The sequence below is a fragment of the Rhinatrema bivittatum genome, chromosome 7 (assembly GCF_901001135.1).
Source record: "Rhinatrema bivittatum chromosome 7, aRhiBiv1.1, whole genome shotgun sequence".
NCBI classification, from domain to species: domain Eukaryota; kingdom Metazoa; phylum Chordata; class Amphibia; order Gymnophiona; family Rhinatrematidae; genus Rhinatrema; species Rhinatrema bivittatum.
Genome location: NC_042621.1, coordinates 298,005,015 through 298,022,603, shown reverse-complemented (window position 1 = coordinate 298,022,603; position 17,589 = coordinate 298,005,015). Strand labels below are relative to the sequence as shown.

General features: G+C 44.6%; 1 protein-coding gene across 3 annotated transcripts in view; it reads right to left on the bottom strand.

The window, feature by feature from the left end:
• The window catches only part of ATRNL1 (attractin like 1), a 2,205,421-nt gene that overhangs the window by 1,781,519 nt on the left and 406,313 nt on the right, over positions 1-17,589 (bottom strand). For all 3 annotated transcript variants that reach the window (XM_029610472.1, XM_029610473.1, XM_029610474.1), the window contains exon 6: positions 9,263-9,437. In XM_029610472.1, coding sequence (XP_029466332.1) covers positions 9,263-9,437 — 175 coding nt within the window. The remainder of the gene's footprint in view (positions 1-9,262; positions 9,438-17,589) is intronic.

Genomic DNA, 17,589 nt, shown 5'->3' with positions numbered 1-17,589 from the left:
AGACACAATCCCCTCGAAAACCCTCCTCTCTATCCCCACTGCCATTGCAAAACCCTTAGCTGACATAGTTAATTGCTCCCTTGCTTTTGGTAAAGTCCCAGACTCTCTTAAACTTGCTGTCGTCAAGCCCCTCCTCAAACCCCCCCCCCCCTCAACCTCACTGACCCAGCAAACTACCAACCTATATCCAACCTGCCTTTCATTTCCAAACTCCTTGAAAAGGTTGTCAACACGCAACACACTTACTTCCTTGAAGACCACAATATCCTACACCCATCACAATTTGGTTTCCGCAAAGGTCGCAATACTGAAAATCTCTTACTAGCAATTACAGACACCATCCTCATAGGCATGGACCAAGGCAAATCGTATTTACTTGCCCTCCTAGATATCTCGGCAGCCTTTGATACTCATTTTCCGCCTCATTTTCCGCCTGGCAGAAATAGGCATCACCGACTCAGCACTATCATGGTTTTCATCCTATCTCTCTCACAGAGAATACTTAGTAAAAATTGATAAGTCTGAATCATAGCACATTCCACTTACACAAGGTGTTCCCCAAGGTTCCTCACTATCCTCCACCCTATTCAGTATTTACCTTTTACCACTCTGCCACCTACTCTCTGACCTAGGCCTGAAGCTTTTCCTGTATGCTGATGATGTGCAAATCCTTATCCCTATTTAAAAAACCTTCATGGAATCCCTGCAATTCTGGGAATCTTGCCTTGTTTCCATCAATTCCCTACTATCTAACCTCCATCTTGCACTAAACGCATCTAAAACAGAAATCCTCATCAACAATTGTAACACACATCTAAATCCACCCCTCATAACTCTGCCTCAGCCCTTACCCCACTGCACTCCGTAAGAGAACTAGGTGCCTCACTAGATCAATGCCTAAATTTCAAACCCCCCATTAAGTCCCTACTAAAGGGGGCTTCTACAAACTCCACGTCCTTAAAAAACTTAAGCCCCTCCTCCACACCCAGGACTTCCGCCTAGTTCTGCAAACGACCATTCTATCTAAACTGGACTACTGCAATTCCCTTCTTTTAGGCCTCCTGTCATCAACTAATAAACCCTTGCAAATACTGCAGAACTCAATGGCGAGAATCATAACCAACACCCGCAAAAGGGACCACATCACCCCCATTCTAAAGGATCTGCACTGGCTTCCCATCCATTTCCGCGTTCAATACAAAACTCTCACCATCCTACACAACACGCTTTACAAAGACAACCCTCTCTGGCTCGAAAAACTGCCACGTTTCCGATCCTCTAACCGCCCCCCCCCCCCCCCCGCCCCCCCAGAACCTCCCTTGCAGGCACCCTTCACACCCCATCCCTCAAAACTGCACACCATACCCTCACTAGAGAAAGAGCCTTCTCAATTACTGGCCCCTTCCTCTGGAACTCCCTTCCCACTGATCTCAGTCTAAAACCATCCTTATGCAACTTTAAAAAAGGCATCAAGACATGGCTTTTCAAACAGGCCTACCCAGATACTAACCAAACCTAGACAAAGCCCACCCTGCCTCACAGAACTCGCCTTACAATATATTTATGTATATAGCTAGCCCAGTTACTTTATGTACTCTCCCAATGATGTAAATATAGTAAGTTTCTATAGCTATTTTGGTTCCTCTCCACGTTCTCCTCTTTACTTCGTTTCAGTATTCTACTCTTTGTCCCTCTCATTCCCAGCCCTTCTTTTTGCCTGCTCCCCTCGCCCCACCCCCCATTAAATGTAATTTTCCTTTCTTTGAGTTAATTGTAAACCGGCGTGATGTGTTCTATGAATGCCGGTATATTAAAGGTTCATAACTAAATAAATAAATAAATCTCAGTCCGATAAGATGTAATTATTCAGCAGAGGTAGTTTGAGAAGATCAAGAAACACACTAAGCCATAGTTTGAGGTGAAGAGAAAATGGGCCAAGTGCATCACCATAATCCCTATCGTTATCGGAGTTAAGAGGTATGGTTCGTTCAGATCTGAAAAGAGATCTTGGTCTGCAGCCTGAAGAAACATAGTAAATGATGGCAAATAAAGACCAAAATCACCTATCCAATCTGCCCAGAAGGGTGTTAAGGGTTGTATCTGCCATTCTCTAAAGCTTATTCATATAAGGTTGGCCATCAGGCAAGCAACACCATCTTAGGCACCATCAGCATCACATGGAAAGCAGAGCTGCTTTCCTGTAACAGATATTCTCCTAGGACAGCAGGATGCTAGTCCTCACATGTGGGTATCATCATCAGATGGAGTCCAGCACGGAAACCTTTTGTCAAAGATTCTAAAAACATTGACTGAAACACTGAGCATGCTCAGCATGCCACTATCCGTGCATCCACACGGGGCTCCTCTTCAGTCTCGTAACAGAATTCACGAGCGAAAAAAATAAAACATAAGAACAAAAGAACATGCCATACTGGGTCAGACCAAGGGTCCATCAAGCCCAGCATCCTGTTTCCAACAGTGGCCAATCCAGGCCATAAGAACCTGGCAAGTATCCAAAAACTAAATATATCCCATGCTACTGATGCTAGTAATAGCAGTGTCTATTTTCTAAGTCAACTTAATTAATAGCAGGTAATGGACTTCTTCTCCAAGAACTTATCCAATCCTTTTTTAAACCCAGCTACACTAACTGCACTAACCACAACCCCTGGCAACAAATTCCAGAGTTTAATTGTACGTTGAGTGAAAAAGAACTTTCTCCGATTAATTTTAAATGTGCCACATGCTAACTTCATGGAGTGCCCCCTAGTCCTTCTATTATCCATAGAAACATAGAAACATAGAAATGACGGCAGAAGAAGACCAAATGGCCCATCCAGTCTGCCCAGCAAGCTTCACACACTTTTTTCTCTCATACTTATCTGTTTCTCTTAGCTCTTGGTTCTATTTCCTTTCCACCCCCACCATTAATGTAGAAAGCAGTGATGGAGCTGCATCCAAGTGAATATCTAGCTGATAAGTTAGGGGTAGTAGGGGTAGTATCCAAAAGAGTAAATAACCGTAGGAGAACCAGTGGGGTTGTGGATGGGGTTCCTGACGACTAACATCCTGCTGTCCTAGGAGAACACCTATTACAGGTAAGCAGCTCTGCTTTTTTTTTTTTTAGGACAAGCAGGATGGTAGTCCTCACATGTGGGTAAATACCAAGCTAAAGGCTGCTCCCGGATACAATAATGACCAACAGCCCCTAACTGGGTGACAACGGGCACAAGAAACTACGGTGCTGTTGGTAACAGAGGGAGACAGCCTGAATCCTAACAATGGGCCGTTAGATAGGGAGAGTTGGGTTAAGGCTGGAAGAGATTGCCAAGGACAGACTGGCCGAAGCTACAGTCATGCCGACAGTCCTTGTTCAAGCAGTAGTGGACAGTGAACGTGTATAAGGAACTCTATGTTGCAGCCCTGCAGATTTCAGAGACGGGCACCACCTGCAAGTGGCCCCCAACCCAGGAGGATGCATCTGTGGTCAGTACGATCTGGGGCAGAGGAACGTGAAATGGGACCCCCTTGCTCCAGATTGGACAGGTCTTGCCACCAGAACAGGGAGACCTGGAGAGGTGGCGTAATGCAGATACATGCAGTGAGGTCCTGGGTCGCCTGCATCAACTGAGATCACAACGTTCACTGCGCTCTGCACATGCACAGATGGACCTGGGGGGGTGGGGTAACAGACAGATGCTGCCATGTGACCCAGAAGACGCAGCAGAAGGCAAGCTGAAACCTGCCAGCCTCTGAGGACCAAACTCGCAAGGGACGACACGGCGAATGCTCGATTGTGGGGCAGAAATGACTTGGCTTGCACTGTGTCCAGTCTGGCCCCAATGAAACCCAGGTGTGGTGTTGGGATGAGATGGGACTTAGGGTAATTGATAACAAACCCCAGGGACTGCAGCACAGCAATGGTCAAATTGAGAGCGCATAGCGCATCCTCCTGAGTGGCACTCTTGACCAGCTAGTCATCATGGTAGGGGAACAAGTGTACTCCCTGACAACAGAGGTGCACCCCCACAACTGCCAGGCACTTGGTGAAAACATGAGGGGCTGACGCGAGGCTGAATGACAACACTCTGTACTGGAAGTGTTCCTTGACCATAACAAATCGGAGATACTTCCTGTGAGCAGGACAAATCTCAATGTGGACATAGGCGACTTAAGTCGAGGCAACACAGCCAGTCTCCTTCTTGCAGGAGTGGGATCAGGGTGCCCAAAGAGACAATCTTGAACTTTTCTCTTTGAAGAAACTTGTTCAAAGCTCTTAGGCTGAGAACAGGGCGGAGGCCCCCTGCTCTCTTTAGACTCAAGAAATACTGAGCGTAGAACCCCCATCCCCGCTGATGCAGAGGAACAGGCTCGACCACTCCAGCCATTAGAAGGGTGGAGAGCTCTGTCTAAAGTATTTCCTGATGAGCGGACTAGGCCCACAATGGACATGGGGGAGAGTCCACAGGGACATCCCTTAAGTTTAGCCTGTACCCTTGGCGAACAATGGAGAGAACCCACTGGTCCAAGATAACGAGGGGCCAGTGTTCTGCAAAAAGACGCAGCCTGCCCCCAACTGGCGGGTAGGGCACTGAGGGTACGGCAGTCTGGCTCATGCTCCCTCGGCTCCCAGTCAAAACCCCGTAGTGGGGCTCTGTTGGCTGAGTCCTAAGCGCCCTCTGCTGCCTGGAGTGACCCCAGGAAGCCGCGCAACGTGTGTACGCCCTCGAGGCAGGAGGGTAAAATTTCCTCTGGTGATAGGACTTCCTAGAGCCCTGTTGTGAAGATTTTCTGACTGAGGATTGCAGTCAGAGGTATGAGTGGAAAGGTGCTGAAGGGTCTCATTCCCAAAGAGATTCTCCCCTGTGCAGGCAGATCTGACAGCTTCTCCTGGACCTCCGACTGGAGATCCATGGCACGGAGCCAGGTCATCCTTCGGGTGCCAATGCCCGGTGCAACCATCCTGGCCACCATCTCAAAAACATCGTAGGTGGATCTCACCTCATGTTTACCCACCTCCAGACCCTGCTGCACCATCACCGATAAAGCATCTTGCTGCTGTTGAGGCAGGTGCTCCAACAGTTCCTGAGCTTGCTTCCACAAGTTTTGGTAGTACTGGGTCATATATAGTTGTTAGGAGCAATGCGGGCAATGAGCACAGCACCCTGATAGACCTTCCTACACCCGATGCTCCTGACCTGGAGGAGCAGAGATGTGGGTGCAGGAGCACTTGATTTTCTTGAGGGCAGACTCCACCACCACAGATTGTTTCAGGAGGTGTTGCCTCTCAAACCCCAATGCTTGTTGAACTAAATAAATTGCATCCACCTTCCGATTGACTGTAGGAACGGTCACGAGTGTTCCCAGATCTTGAGGAGTAGCTCCTTGAAATGTCATGGACTGGGACTGCCACTATTTCCTTTGGGACATCCACAAACTGAAGGACTTCCAGCATTTTGTGCCAGGCATCTTCCTCAGTGAGGAGCTGAAATGGGATGGCCTCCGCCATCGCCTGGACAAAGCCCACAAAGGAAAGGTCTTGTTACGGGGGGGGGGGGGGGGAGGGCTACACCTCTTGTCAGGTGGAGATGGTTCCGAGAGAAGGTCACATGAGTCATCTGAAGAGGACTCGGAGCTATTATCCCCCATGGATTATATGGGGGGTTCCTCCTCGCTAAGGTCCCCTGGGGGCAGACATGGAAGGTCCCTGCCCAAGCCTCTTGGTTTGGGCACCGAGGGCATGACTCCCAATGGCCCGGGGCTAGAATCGGGGAATCACAGCTGCAGAACTAGCACCCCTGCGGGTGTCGCTGGCCGCAATGATTCTTCCTCCTTGGAGGACCAGATGATGGGATTCACTCTGGATGAGGGCATCGGTGGCCGCTTTGGCACCATTGGTGCCCCAGGCATCGGCTGCATCAGAAGTACACCCAAAAGGACATCTAGATGCTCGAACAGGGGTGCCAAGAGAGACTGCGCATGCTCCATCACCAGCATGGGAACCGGTGCCAATGGTGGCTCCATACCCCGCAGGGCTCATAGCACTGCTAGCTGAACCCTGCGATCCAACTCCTCTTGAAAGTCCACTGAAGAAAGAACGGACTGAGGAAGAGGAGGCGGCGTCACCAGAGCCTCCTCGGAGCCTCGAGGAGGCTTGGTGCCCAGCACCAACACCGATGGAGAATGCTTGGGACTCTTGGGTCTGATAGAGGCCTTCTCTCCACGGGGTCATGTTGGAGCCGGCACAGCATACACTGGAGCTGCACCTGACCATGTAATGACGGCGACTGGTGCCAATGTTTGCAGAACTTCCCTTGGTGCTTGGCCTGGTCTTTACCCAGCACCAAAAAAGATGAAGATCCCGATGCCTTGGAATGCGAGGACACTGAGATGGCCTTACTCCATCCCCTCTCAAGAGAGGGACCCGATGGAAGAGTAGAGAGGGACAGCACATCTAGCGGCTCCCCGCAGCCTCCCAGTGTCGACACTGGACTAGATGAGTCAGACCTTTTGAGCCCGAAAAGCTTTTCCATATTATCCAGCCAGGCGCGACGGCCTTTGGGGGTCATTTGATCACAGAGAGCACACCCCTGGATGTCATGCAATGCCCCCAGGCAGAGGATACAAACCTAATGCAGATCAGTGAAAGACATGATCTGCGGGCACTGGGGGCATTGTCAAAAATCGGACGCCATGAAACACAGTCAGCGAGTGATCCATGGCCGGCGGCCACCGGGAAGCGACACACCGGGAATCGACCGCAAAAAGGGAAAAAATTTTAACCTACCACGCCGCAGGAAAGACACTGACCGCTGGAAGAGGGACCAGGCGCAGAGACCACCGAAAAAACAAAAGAACTTTGAAAAACACGAATGAAAGAGCAGAGCTCCACTATCATGAGGCAAACACTCCTCAGAAAAAACGAGCGTGAAGAGGGACCTCGCGTGGACATATGGATAGTGGCATGCTGGGCATGCTCAGTGTGCCAGTGAAAGTTTCTAGAAACTTTGACAAAAGTTTTCCGTGCCGGGCTCCATCTGATGATGTCACCCACATGTGAGGACAACCATCCTGCTTGTCGTAGGAGAAAGTGCTCAACACAATATGGTTCATGGCACTAATATCAGTCTTACTGGGCTAGTGAAAACAACTATTAGGACATGCATTAAAGTAATGGTAATTCTTGTCACAGATAAGAACTGTTGGTGAAAGCTACACTTGTTCTCTGCATCCCATGGCCGAAACCAAGTGAGACGTTGACCCAATCAGTACCACATATAACAAAGCTGATGAGGAAAATGCTCAGCCAGTAGGAGTTGGAGCACAAGAGCTAATGTGTCATTTTTCAGCATGGAATGCCACACCTACAGCTTTGTCTGTTCAGAAAACCTAAACTTAAAAATACTGTAATTTTAAAATTTTGTTCTAGCAACAAACACCAATTGGCAACTAATGAGTAAACTTAGGATTTACCATTTGAATAGTGCCAAAATATATTTTTAGTGTGTATCTTAACGACGGTATAGAAAAGTTAAAAATTCAATAAAAATAAAACATAAATAAATATTTTTAAGTAGATATCTAAATCCATGACTGTTGTACAGGGTCTTTTTTTTTTTTTTTTCAAATTATTATGAAGATCAACAGCACAGATGAAATCAAGATGCAGTTTCAGCAGTCTGTGATATGCATGTATATGTTGCTGGTTTATCAAAGGTGTACTTCCATGAAGGGATGACTTTATTCAGCACTGCTAATCAGTACACCAAGGTGCACTGCTTACCAATGGACTATTCACAAGAGAGGCTGATGTCTTCGTGACTGAATGAATGAATTTATTTTCAGACTGCCATTGGCTAGACCTAAATGATTTCAAGTAGATTTTCAAAACCCTATGCACGTGACTCAGAAGCATGCAGACCGCATAGATTTTAAAAGGCCCGTGGCCATGCACATATCTCCCGGTATGCACATTACAAAGGTTTTGAGTAAAAGGGGCAGGATGTGGGTGGGGTATGGGGAGGGCATAGGCAGGTCGGGACAGCGCCATGAAGTCAGTGGCGTGCATAAGGAAGCACCGGGATCCCATGACCATGTAACTTGCTTCTGCTACGGACTGCATATAATTACAGAAATTAAAAAATTTAGGGTAGGGAGGCAACTTAGGTATGGGGTTTAGAAGTCCGCTCCTTTACTGGGGCAAACTGGGAGGGAACAGGGAAATAGCCCCTAATGGTTGCCACGCGCATCTACTAAAATCCCCGAATTATGCTCATGATATAGCATTCGTGCACACATCGATATAAAATCGTGCCCCGCATGTACGCACGGGTAGCCGATTTTATAACATGCGAACATAAACGTGTGCATGTTATAAAATTGGTGTGCCCATGTGCGCGTGCCGGCAAACACATGCACAGGTATTAAAATTCACCTCATTGCGTCTGATCACTTAACTCTCTCTTCAAAAATTCCTATGATTTTGTCTTCAAATGTGGGTCAAACACTGCTGCATGCTACTTTATTTTTTCCCTTTATGAAGGATTCCTTGACAGAGACTCATCAAACACAGCCCTTGTCAAATTACACTTCAAGTGACGTTTTTGGAGAGATTTTTTTTTCTTACATTTCCTGACTCTACCACACCACCTATACCCAGGAGTTTGGTTTCAGAGTTTGTGTCACCGGGAAGTAATAGTATTTGTTTCTTGAACATTTCTAGTTTTGAATTGTTTAATACTGACAGTCCACTTTCACAGAATAAAAAATATTTAAAAAATAATGACTATTTATCACTAGGATTGGTGATTTTAAATAGGGAGGATTAGTGACATTATGATCTCTTGGCCCTTAGATTTGATGGTCCTTCTAAGAATATATCATTCACAATTGCCCACTGAGTTAATATTTGTACATCGATATTGAGAATGCTTAAAAAAAACAAATTACAAAAAGAATCTCATTCACCTTTTTTTTCTCAAACATTTACCTGCTCAGAGCTGCTTTTTGTGCTCTGTTCATTTTTTTTTTTTATACAGCTTGATAATTTGGACTGTATTTGTATATCGTTTACACTGCCATCAGTTAGGCAAAGGAATTTACGGCATTCATCAGCAGAATACTAGCTAGAAATAAAACAAAAGTGATTATAGATAAACAACTGGGAGCCAGGAGTGTTTGACATTTCCTGGTGTAGGGCATTACAACAGTGCAATGTAGCTAACAAAAACAAAAGAAGACAAGCCAAAGGGCTCCCACTTACTTCAGTACCATCTGGAAGGCGCTATAGTTGAAAGCATAGCCACCAATCACCCACATAAACATCCCATGCAGCACTGCTTTGTGGGAGGCCCGGCCCACAGATGGGCTGAATGGCTTCACGTTGGGAAGAATCCAGTAGGACTCAGTGGATGGAACGTGCAATGAACAATCAGGGCCTGGATAAAACAGAGACATGCAGAAGGTAAGTAACCTGTTCTCAAGTAGGCCGAAAAACCCACTAGAAAGCTGAAAACCCCACTAGAAAGCTGAAAAATTAAAGGGTTTCGTTACAGGCACTAACATTCACACCGACAATAACATATTACTCAGGATCACCTTTTATGCATAATGGCAACTAGAAACTTAATTTAGATTAATATGAGGAAGCAAGTGACAGAAGACATGTTACATTTGTAGAATTAATGAAGATAAATACCAGCAATCAACTCAAACTATGTATACATAATTTATATATCAGAAAGAGGAAAGAAAGAGCCCGGTTTTAGTATCAGAACTGCATAGAAATAAAAGGTTAAGTAAAAACAAAATATATGTTAGCATCCTTTTATTGGACTAACAATGTAAAACCCCTACCTATGGGAGGGTCACAAATAACTCCACCTCTCAGCTGTGTGATTTAGATTGGTTATGCACAATACACATACAGCTCAAGGTTCTCACAGGGATGGTGGGGGGAGGAGGGAAAAGAGGCTGGAGGAGAAAATAAAAGCAACATAAAATAAAATAAACATGCAATATTACTAATACAAGTAATATAAGCTAAATTAGTGCATGACACTAACATAACACATTTGGATGTTTATACTCTATACGAAACACAAGTACATGGCATTCTAGTCAAAGTATTATTTATGAGCACTGAAAATTAAGAAAATTTCTTCTTTGTAAATTACAATAGAAAACCACTAACCCTGCACTAAATCTCAGTTTAGTTCACTTGAAGAAAATGAAAAATTACTGTGGTTTCAAAATTCCCTTCTAAAGTCTGGCCAGATTAGCAGCATAAATTCTCAGTTTAATCTCACGTGATGGTGGACTCCTTTATACAAACTTTTCTGCAATCCAAATGATTGATGAATCAGCTGCTGATGCTTGGAAAGACTTGTTTTCAGCTCTTCATGTAGACCCAGGATCAACTCGCTTCATGGAGATGAATGTCCAAAATCTTCCAAAAAAATATGTTCTCTATTCTAAATAAAATCGTGACAAATCATCCAATTCTTCCTTGAACTAAAATAGTCTAAACCAGAGCTTCTCGACCACTGAGCTGCGACACACTGGTGTTTTGCAGCAAGATCCATGCGGTAATGCAGTGCTCCACCTTCCCCACTTCTCACTAGAGTAGCACCAGGCACATGGGCCCATGCCCCAAGTCTCAGCAGCTCTGCTTTGTTTTCAATCCCGGCTGGGCCCTGGATGCTGAGTGGGCCTGGGCCCCATAGCTGAAGATAGAATATTGCTGCATCGAGCCCAGATGTGTGGTCCAAGAAAAGGCTGCTGCGTCAGGACCAAGCCAAGCAGCTGAAGAAATAATGTTGCAGCATCGGGGTGCCAAAGAGAAGATGTTGCCAAGCTGGGGCCGGGCCATGCAGCCAAAGATAAGACTTTGCTGTGTCGGGGCTGGGCTGCACAGTCAAAAGGCAAGAAGACGGGGCATCGGGGCTGCGCCACACGTCCAAAGAGAGATGGTCGAACCACGTTCTGGAAGAGAGGTGGCTGCTGCATCAGCAATAGGGCCAAAGAGAAGAGAATGCTGCCACCAGCAGAATGCACATTCAGGAGGAAGAGACAGAGTGTGAGAGTTTGCATGAATGAGTGTGAGCAGTAGCATGTGCAAGAGGTGTGCATGTGAGCAATAGCATGTGTAAAGATTTGTGTGTGAGAGCAATAGCATGTGTGAGAGCTTGCATGTGAGTGGCGCTACATGGGTCCAAGGAGGTAGCTGTTGCTGCCTGCACATTCCAGAGAGAGAATGCAAGAACATATAGGGGAGAGAGCTTGTGTGTGAGCATGTCTGTGTCTGCCTGTGAGAGAGGGAGATTGGGAGCCTGCTTGTGTGTGTGACTGCAAGATTGGGAACCTGCTTGTGTGTGTTCCTGTGAGAGAGAGAGCGATTGGGAACCTGCTTGTGAGCGTGCCTGAGAGCGAGAGAGAGAGACTGGGAGCCTGCTTGTGTGTGTGCGATAAGAGAGAGAGAGAGATTAGGAGCTTCCTTGTGTGCGTGCTTGTGAGAGACAGAGAGAGATTGGGAGCATGCTTGTGTGTATGCCAATAAGAGCGAGATTAGGAGCTTGCTTGTGTGCGTGCCTGTGAGAGACAGAGAGATTGGGAGCCTGCTTGTGTGTGCGCCAATGAGAGAGAGATCAGGAGCTTGCTTGTGGGCGTGCCTGTGAGAGACAGAGAGATTGGGAGCCTGCTTGTATGTGTGCCCATGAGAGAGAGAGATTAGGATCTTACTTAAGAACATAAGAAATTGCCATGCTGGGTCAAACCAAGGGTCCATCAAGCCCAGCATCCTGTTTCCAACAGAGACCAAACCAGGCCACAAGATCCTGACAATTACCCAAACACTAAGAAGATCCCATGCCACTGATGCAATTAATAGCAGTGGCTATTCCCTATGTAAACTTGATTAATAGCCGTTAATGGACTTCTCCAAGAACTTATCCAAACCTTTTTTGAACCCAACTACACTAACTGCTCTAACCACATTCTCTGGCAACAAATTCCAGAGCTTTATTGTGGATTGAGTGAAAAACATTTCTCCGATTAGTCTTAAATGTGCTACTTGCTAACTTCATGGAATGCCCCCTAGTCCTTCTATTATTCGAAAATGTAAATAACCAATTCACATCTACTCGTTCAAGACCTCTCATGATCTTAAAGACCTCTATCATATCCCCCCCTCAGTCGTCTCTTCTTCAAGCTGAACAGTCCTAACCTCTTCAGCCTTTCCTCATAGGGGAGCTGTTCCATCCCCTTTATCATTTTGGTTGCCCTTCTCTGTACCTTCTCCATCGCAACTGTATCTTTTTTGAGATGAGGAAACCAGAATTGTACACAGTTTTCCAGGTGCGGTCTCACCATGGAGCGATATAGAGTCATTATGACATTTTACATTTTATTAACCATTCCCTTCCTAATAATTCCTAACATTCTGTTTGCTTTTTTGACTGCTGCAGCACACTGAGCCAATGATTTTAAAGTATTATCCACTATGATGCCAAGATCTTCTTCCTGGTTGGTAGCTCCTAATATGGAACCTAACATTGTGTAACTACAGCAAGGGTTATTTTTCCCTATATGCAACACCTTGCACTTGTCCACATTAAATTTCATCTGTCATTTGGATGCCCAATCTTCCAGTCTTGCAAGGTCCTACTGTACTGTATCACAATCCGCTTGTGATTTAACTACTCTGAATAATTTTGTATCATCCACAAATTTGATAACCTCACTCATCGTATTCCTTTCCAGATCATTTATATACATATATTGAAAAACACCGGTCCAAGTACAGATCCCTGACGCACTCCACTGCTTACCCTTTTCCACTGAGAAAACTGACCATTTAATCCTACTCTCTGTTTCCTGTCTTTTAACCAGTTTGTAATCCACGAAAGGACATCGCCTCCTATCCCATGACTTTTTAGTTTTCTTAGAAGCCTCTCATGAGGGACTTTGTCAAACGCCTTCTGAAAATCCAAATACACTATATCTACCAGCTCACCTTTATACACATGTTTATTAACCCCTTAAAAAAATGAAGCAGATTTGTTAGGCAAGACTTCCCTTGGGTAAATCCATGTTGACTGTGTTCCATTAAACCATGTCGTTCTATATGCTCTACGATTATGATCTTGAGAAGAGTTTCCACTATTTTTCCCGGCACTGAAGTCAGGCTCACTTGTGTGAGTGCCTGTGAGAGACAGAGAGAGAGAGATTGGGAGCCTGCTTGGGTGTGTGCCCATGAGAGAGAGAGAGAAAGAGAGAGATTAGGAGCTTACCTGTGTGCATGCCTGTGAGAGACAGAGAGAGAGAGAGATTGGGAGCCTGCTTGGGTGTGTGCTGTTAAAACCCTCAGCCCAACTCTATTATCTCCCAAGAGGATAACTCACCAGACTCCAACGTCCACGGACACTGCCATTCCACGCTGCCAAGATTCTGTCGATGGGCACATAAGGTGCCCATACCTTGCACACGCCTACACAGGACAGTCTAAGAGTCATGCTGAGATGATGTCATTCTTTGAGGTCATTTAAATGAAATACATCTGATGCTCCTTGCCTTGGCAACAGGTCCCCTGAGCGACTAGTCCATCAGTGCGTGTTGCTTCTTTGTTCCTGGTGGTTCTCTGTGTTCCTCTCTGTTTTCCCTTGTGGTTCCTCTCCTCTGCCTAGTTTGTTGTATCCTGGGCTCCCTTAGTTAGTCCTATTCATCTGTCATTGTTTCCCCATTGTCTATCCTTGGTTTGCTCTCCTGGACTTCGACTTTGGCTTGGATTTGGACTTCCCTGGACCACTGCCTGGAATTGACCTTCCGTCTGGAGCTGGATTGTGCTGTCTGCTACTCGTCTTGACCCCTTGGCTGTCCTTCCATTTACACTATTCGCTGCCAGCTGCAATTCTTGCCCTCTTTGACGACATTTGGGACCCACCTAAGAACTGCCAGCCATCAGAACCCAAGGGCTCAACCTGCAAGGAGATAGCTGGTAAAGGTAAAGCTCCAGATTGTCCCATCTCAGGGTAAGTCCACCTTCTGTAGCGTGCTCATTACAGCTCAAGGATCCACACTCCTAACAGTGCTTTTGGGAGAGAGAGAGAGAGAGAGAGAGAGACTGGGAGGCTACTTGTGTGTGTGCCTGTGTGTGAGAGAGAGCAAGAGAAAGAGATTGGGAGCATGCTTGTGTGTGTGCCTGTAAAGCAAAGAAGATAAAGTTTGTGTGGCACTCCCTCCTCCAAGTCACAACAATCTCAGGGTGACTGGAAATCAAAATATCACAGGTATGGAGAGGAGTTTTAAAATCCTTATTTTAATTATTGGGTAGTGTTAGATGTTTCTGCTGTTTTTTGGTGTTTTAGGAAATTTATAACAATTTTTTTAAATTATTGGATGTTTGTTGGCTGTTTTAAAATGTATTCTTTTTATTTGTATGAAGAAGTCCATTACCTGCTATTAATTAAGTTGACTTAGAAAATAGCCACTGCTATTACTAGCATCAGTAGCATGGGATTTACTTACTTTTGGGTACTTGCTAGGTACTTATAAGCCTGGACTGGCCACTGTTGGAAACAGGATGCTGGGTTTGATAAATCCTTGGTCTGATCCAGTATGGAATGTTCTTATGTTCTTAAGTGATAGGCTTTTTGCATCAAAGAATGTAGTTCTCATAGGATAATGTAACCCAAAATTTTGCTTACATGCGAAAATTTTTGCACATAGCAAACCGATCCTTAAAGGGAACATTTGGTGTTGGGGAGAGGAGAATGGGGTTGGATTTTGAGGGGAGTTAGGTTTAGAGAGAAAGAGAGTTCTTTTGGAGAGGGAAGGTAGTGCTGTTCAATTTAGTTAAAAGTACATTTCCTGGCATTTTCACAGTCACAAGACCAGTGACCAGTGGGTACGAACATATGTGACACTGTAAAATTTGGTTCGGTGAGCCACAAAGACCAGGCAAACTTGAAAGTTTGCCCGGATATTAAAAAAAAATAAAAAAATAAAAACAAAGGCTATTCTTGTTCCTGTTGAGGAGTAGGAAAGCAACAAAGAGAAACAACTCTTCTTTTTTACTCTCAGCCTGCAGCCAAGCTGCATAAACCTTTCACCTCATGGGTGCCCTCTGTCTTTAAACAATCACATCATTACCTTTTATACTTAATTAAAAAGGCTCATTAGTACTCTATCCTTTGCCCCTATGCAGGTTTTATCCACTCCTGCTCTGATGCAAAAGCCTACAATTAGTCCTTTTAAACATAAATAGTATTTCATGGAAATGAAATTATAATTTCTAATATCTTTCCCTGTCCAGTAATGTCTTTGTGTCAGCAAATACAGTATAGGCTTTCAGCCAAAAGGTCGTCCATCCCGCCCGTCCCCGTTCCCCCCCCCCCCCCCCCCCAGACACACACATCATAAGAAGGCATTAAGAAGGTATTTCTTGTGACTTTCATAGAACATCTGGCATTTGCATTGCTCTGTAACTAACAAAGTGGCCAGGTGCTATCTCCTTTGAAATTTAATTTACCCTAGCCAGGCAGAGAAAAGAACAATTTCATAAGCCACTAGCTTACATTAATTCCTTAGTCCAATAAAAAGATATCACCTTAAAATATTTTTTTATGCTTTATTTCACCTTTTATTTCTGTGCACTGAAGTGGACTAACATGGCAGCAACAATATTCAGTATCAAAAGCTAAAGGGAACGTTTCAACAATCAACTCTTTACACAGACTGGGATGTAAGGATCCTTTCTTTTCCTGGTCATTCTGCTCCACACTGTTAAGCTTTCGTTGCCCTTAAGCCGCAAGCCTTCCCCACTTTCCACAGCCATGCATGACATATTGATGATCGGTATTATTCTTTTTTTTTAATTCTATGTCAGAACAGGACAGACATCAAAACAATGACATATACATACAATTATTGTCTAGTCAGTACAAAAAGAGAAATAAAGTCAAGAACCAAGTGGTATAGCAGTAAAAAAACATCTTTGCAGATACTGTAGAAAATAAAAAGATGAGCAAGAGTACATTGCATTTTGGGGAATGGGGATGATTGAATTGCCTGGCCATTAAGACCATTGTGCTGAGGCAGAAAAGTCTTTTTGTCTACAGATATTCCTGGATTCAGAAGGCTTCCAAAACTGCTAAGTGAACTTTTTGATGTTTAAATTATTTTAAAGCCAAGTATAGGAATTGTGTATATTTGTATTATTGTGTGCTTTTTGATTTTGGAGAGGGCAGATTTAACTCAAAACAAAGAAGTGTGCACTTTAGACGGCTTTTGTAGTTTTGAGATTAAAAAAAAAAAATTCAGTGGATTAGATAAACTCACAATAAGTGCATATCAAGGAATATTTTGTTCACTGATAATCTCAACTGTTAAAAAGCCCTTCTTCCCTACCCCACTACCCACCCACTCCAGAGCTTGCTCTTCTAATATAGCCTTGCTGTGGTATATAATTGCAATAATTGGTAATAAGATAATTTGCTAATTTTTATCAGATTATAGGAGTTTCCTATCAAATCAAATGAACAAAATGACTATTATTCAATGTAACAACTATAGTGCCATTATCTTGAGGCAAATCATCTGGAAGCTTAAACCTTGTCCCATTTGTTCACAACTCTCTTCAAAGAAAAAGGAATTGACTCACCTTAAAACTGAATTACGGTAACTACAATAAAAAAGGAATTAGCATCTACCACAGAAACCTCACCCACTTTACAGCATTCTGGAATCTTTCCCTCACTACCACAAGAGATTCAGAAACCCAGAAACAAGTGGTTCACAGTGGACTCAGGTAGCATAAGACCTGTGTCCCAAAGACATCCATTCTTCTCAACTGTGCAGCCCAGATACCCTTCCCCACTTGCACAGAGCATCCAGAAACCCAAGAATAAATGGATTGCAGTGGGTTCTGGCAGGATAAGACCTATGACACAAAGACATCCACTCTCTCAAGTGACACCAAGTACAAAATGTCTTTTCTATATCTGAAAATGAAGAAACATAGAAATGACGGCAGAAGACCACCAAACGGCCCATCCAGTCTGCCCAGCAAGCTTTCGCACCTTTTTTTTTCTCTCTCATACTTATCTGTTACTCTTGGCTCTTAGTAACCTTTTTTATTCTATTTCCCTTCCACCCCCACCATTAATGTAGACAGCAGTGTTGGAACTGCATCTAAGTGAAATAGCTTAATTAGTTAGGGGTATTAACCACCGCAATAAGCAAGCTACACCCATACTTACCTGTTTATCTAGACTATGTAATTCAGTCCTTGTTGGTTGTTGCCTGAATATAGATTCACATTTCTTCATCCCCCCTGCCATTGACGCAGAGAGCTATGCTGGCTTTGCATTGAAAGTGAAGTATCAGTCTTGCTCCCCTGCCGTTGAAGCAGAGAGCTATGCTGGATATGCGTGAAGTGTCAAACTTTCTCCCCTGCAGTTGAAGCAGAGAGCTATGCTGGATATGAATTGAAAGTGAAGTATCAGGCTTATTTGGTTTGGGGTAGTAACCGCTGTAACAAGCAAGCTACTCCCTGCTTTTTTGTGAATGCAAATCCTTTTTCCACATTTCCTC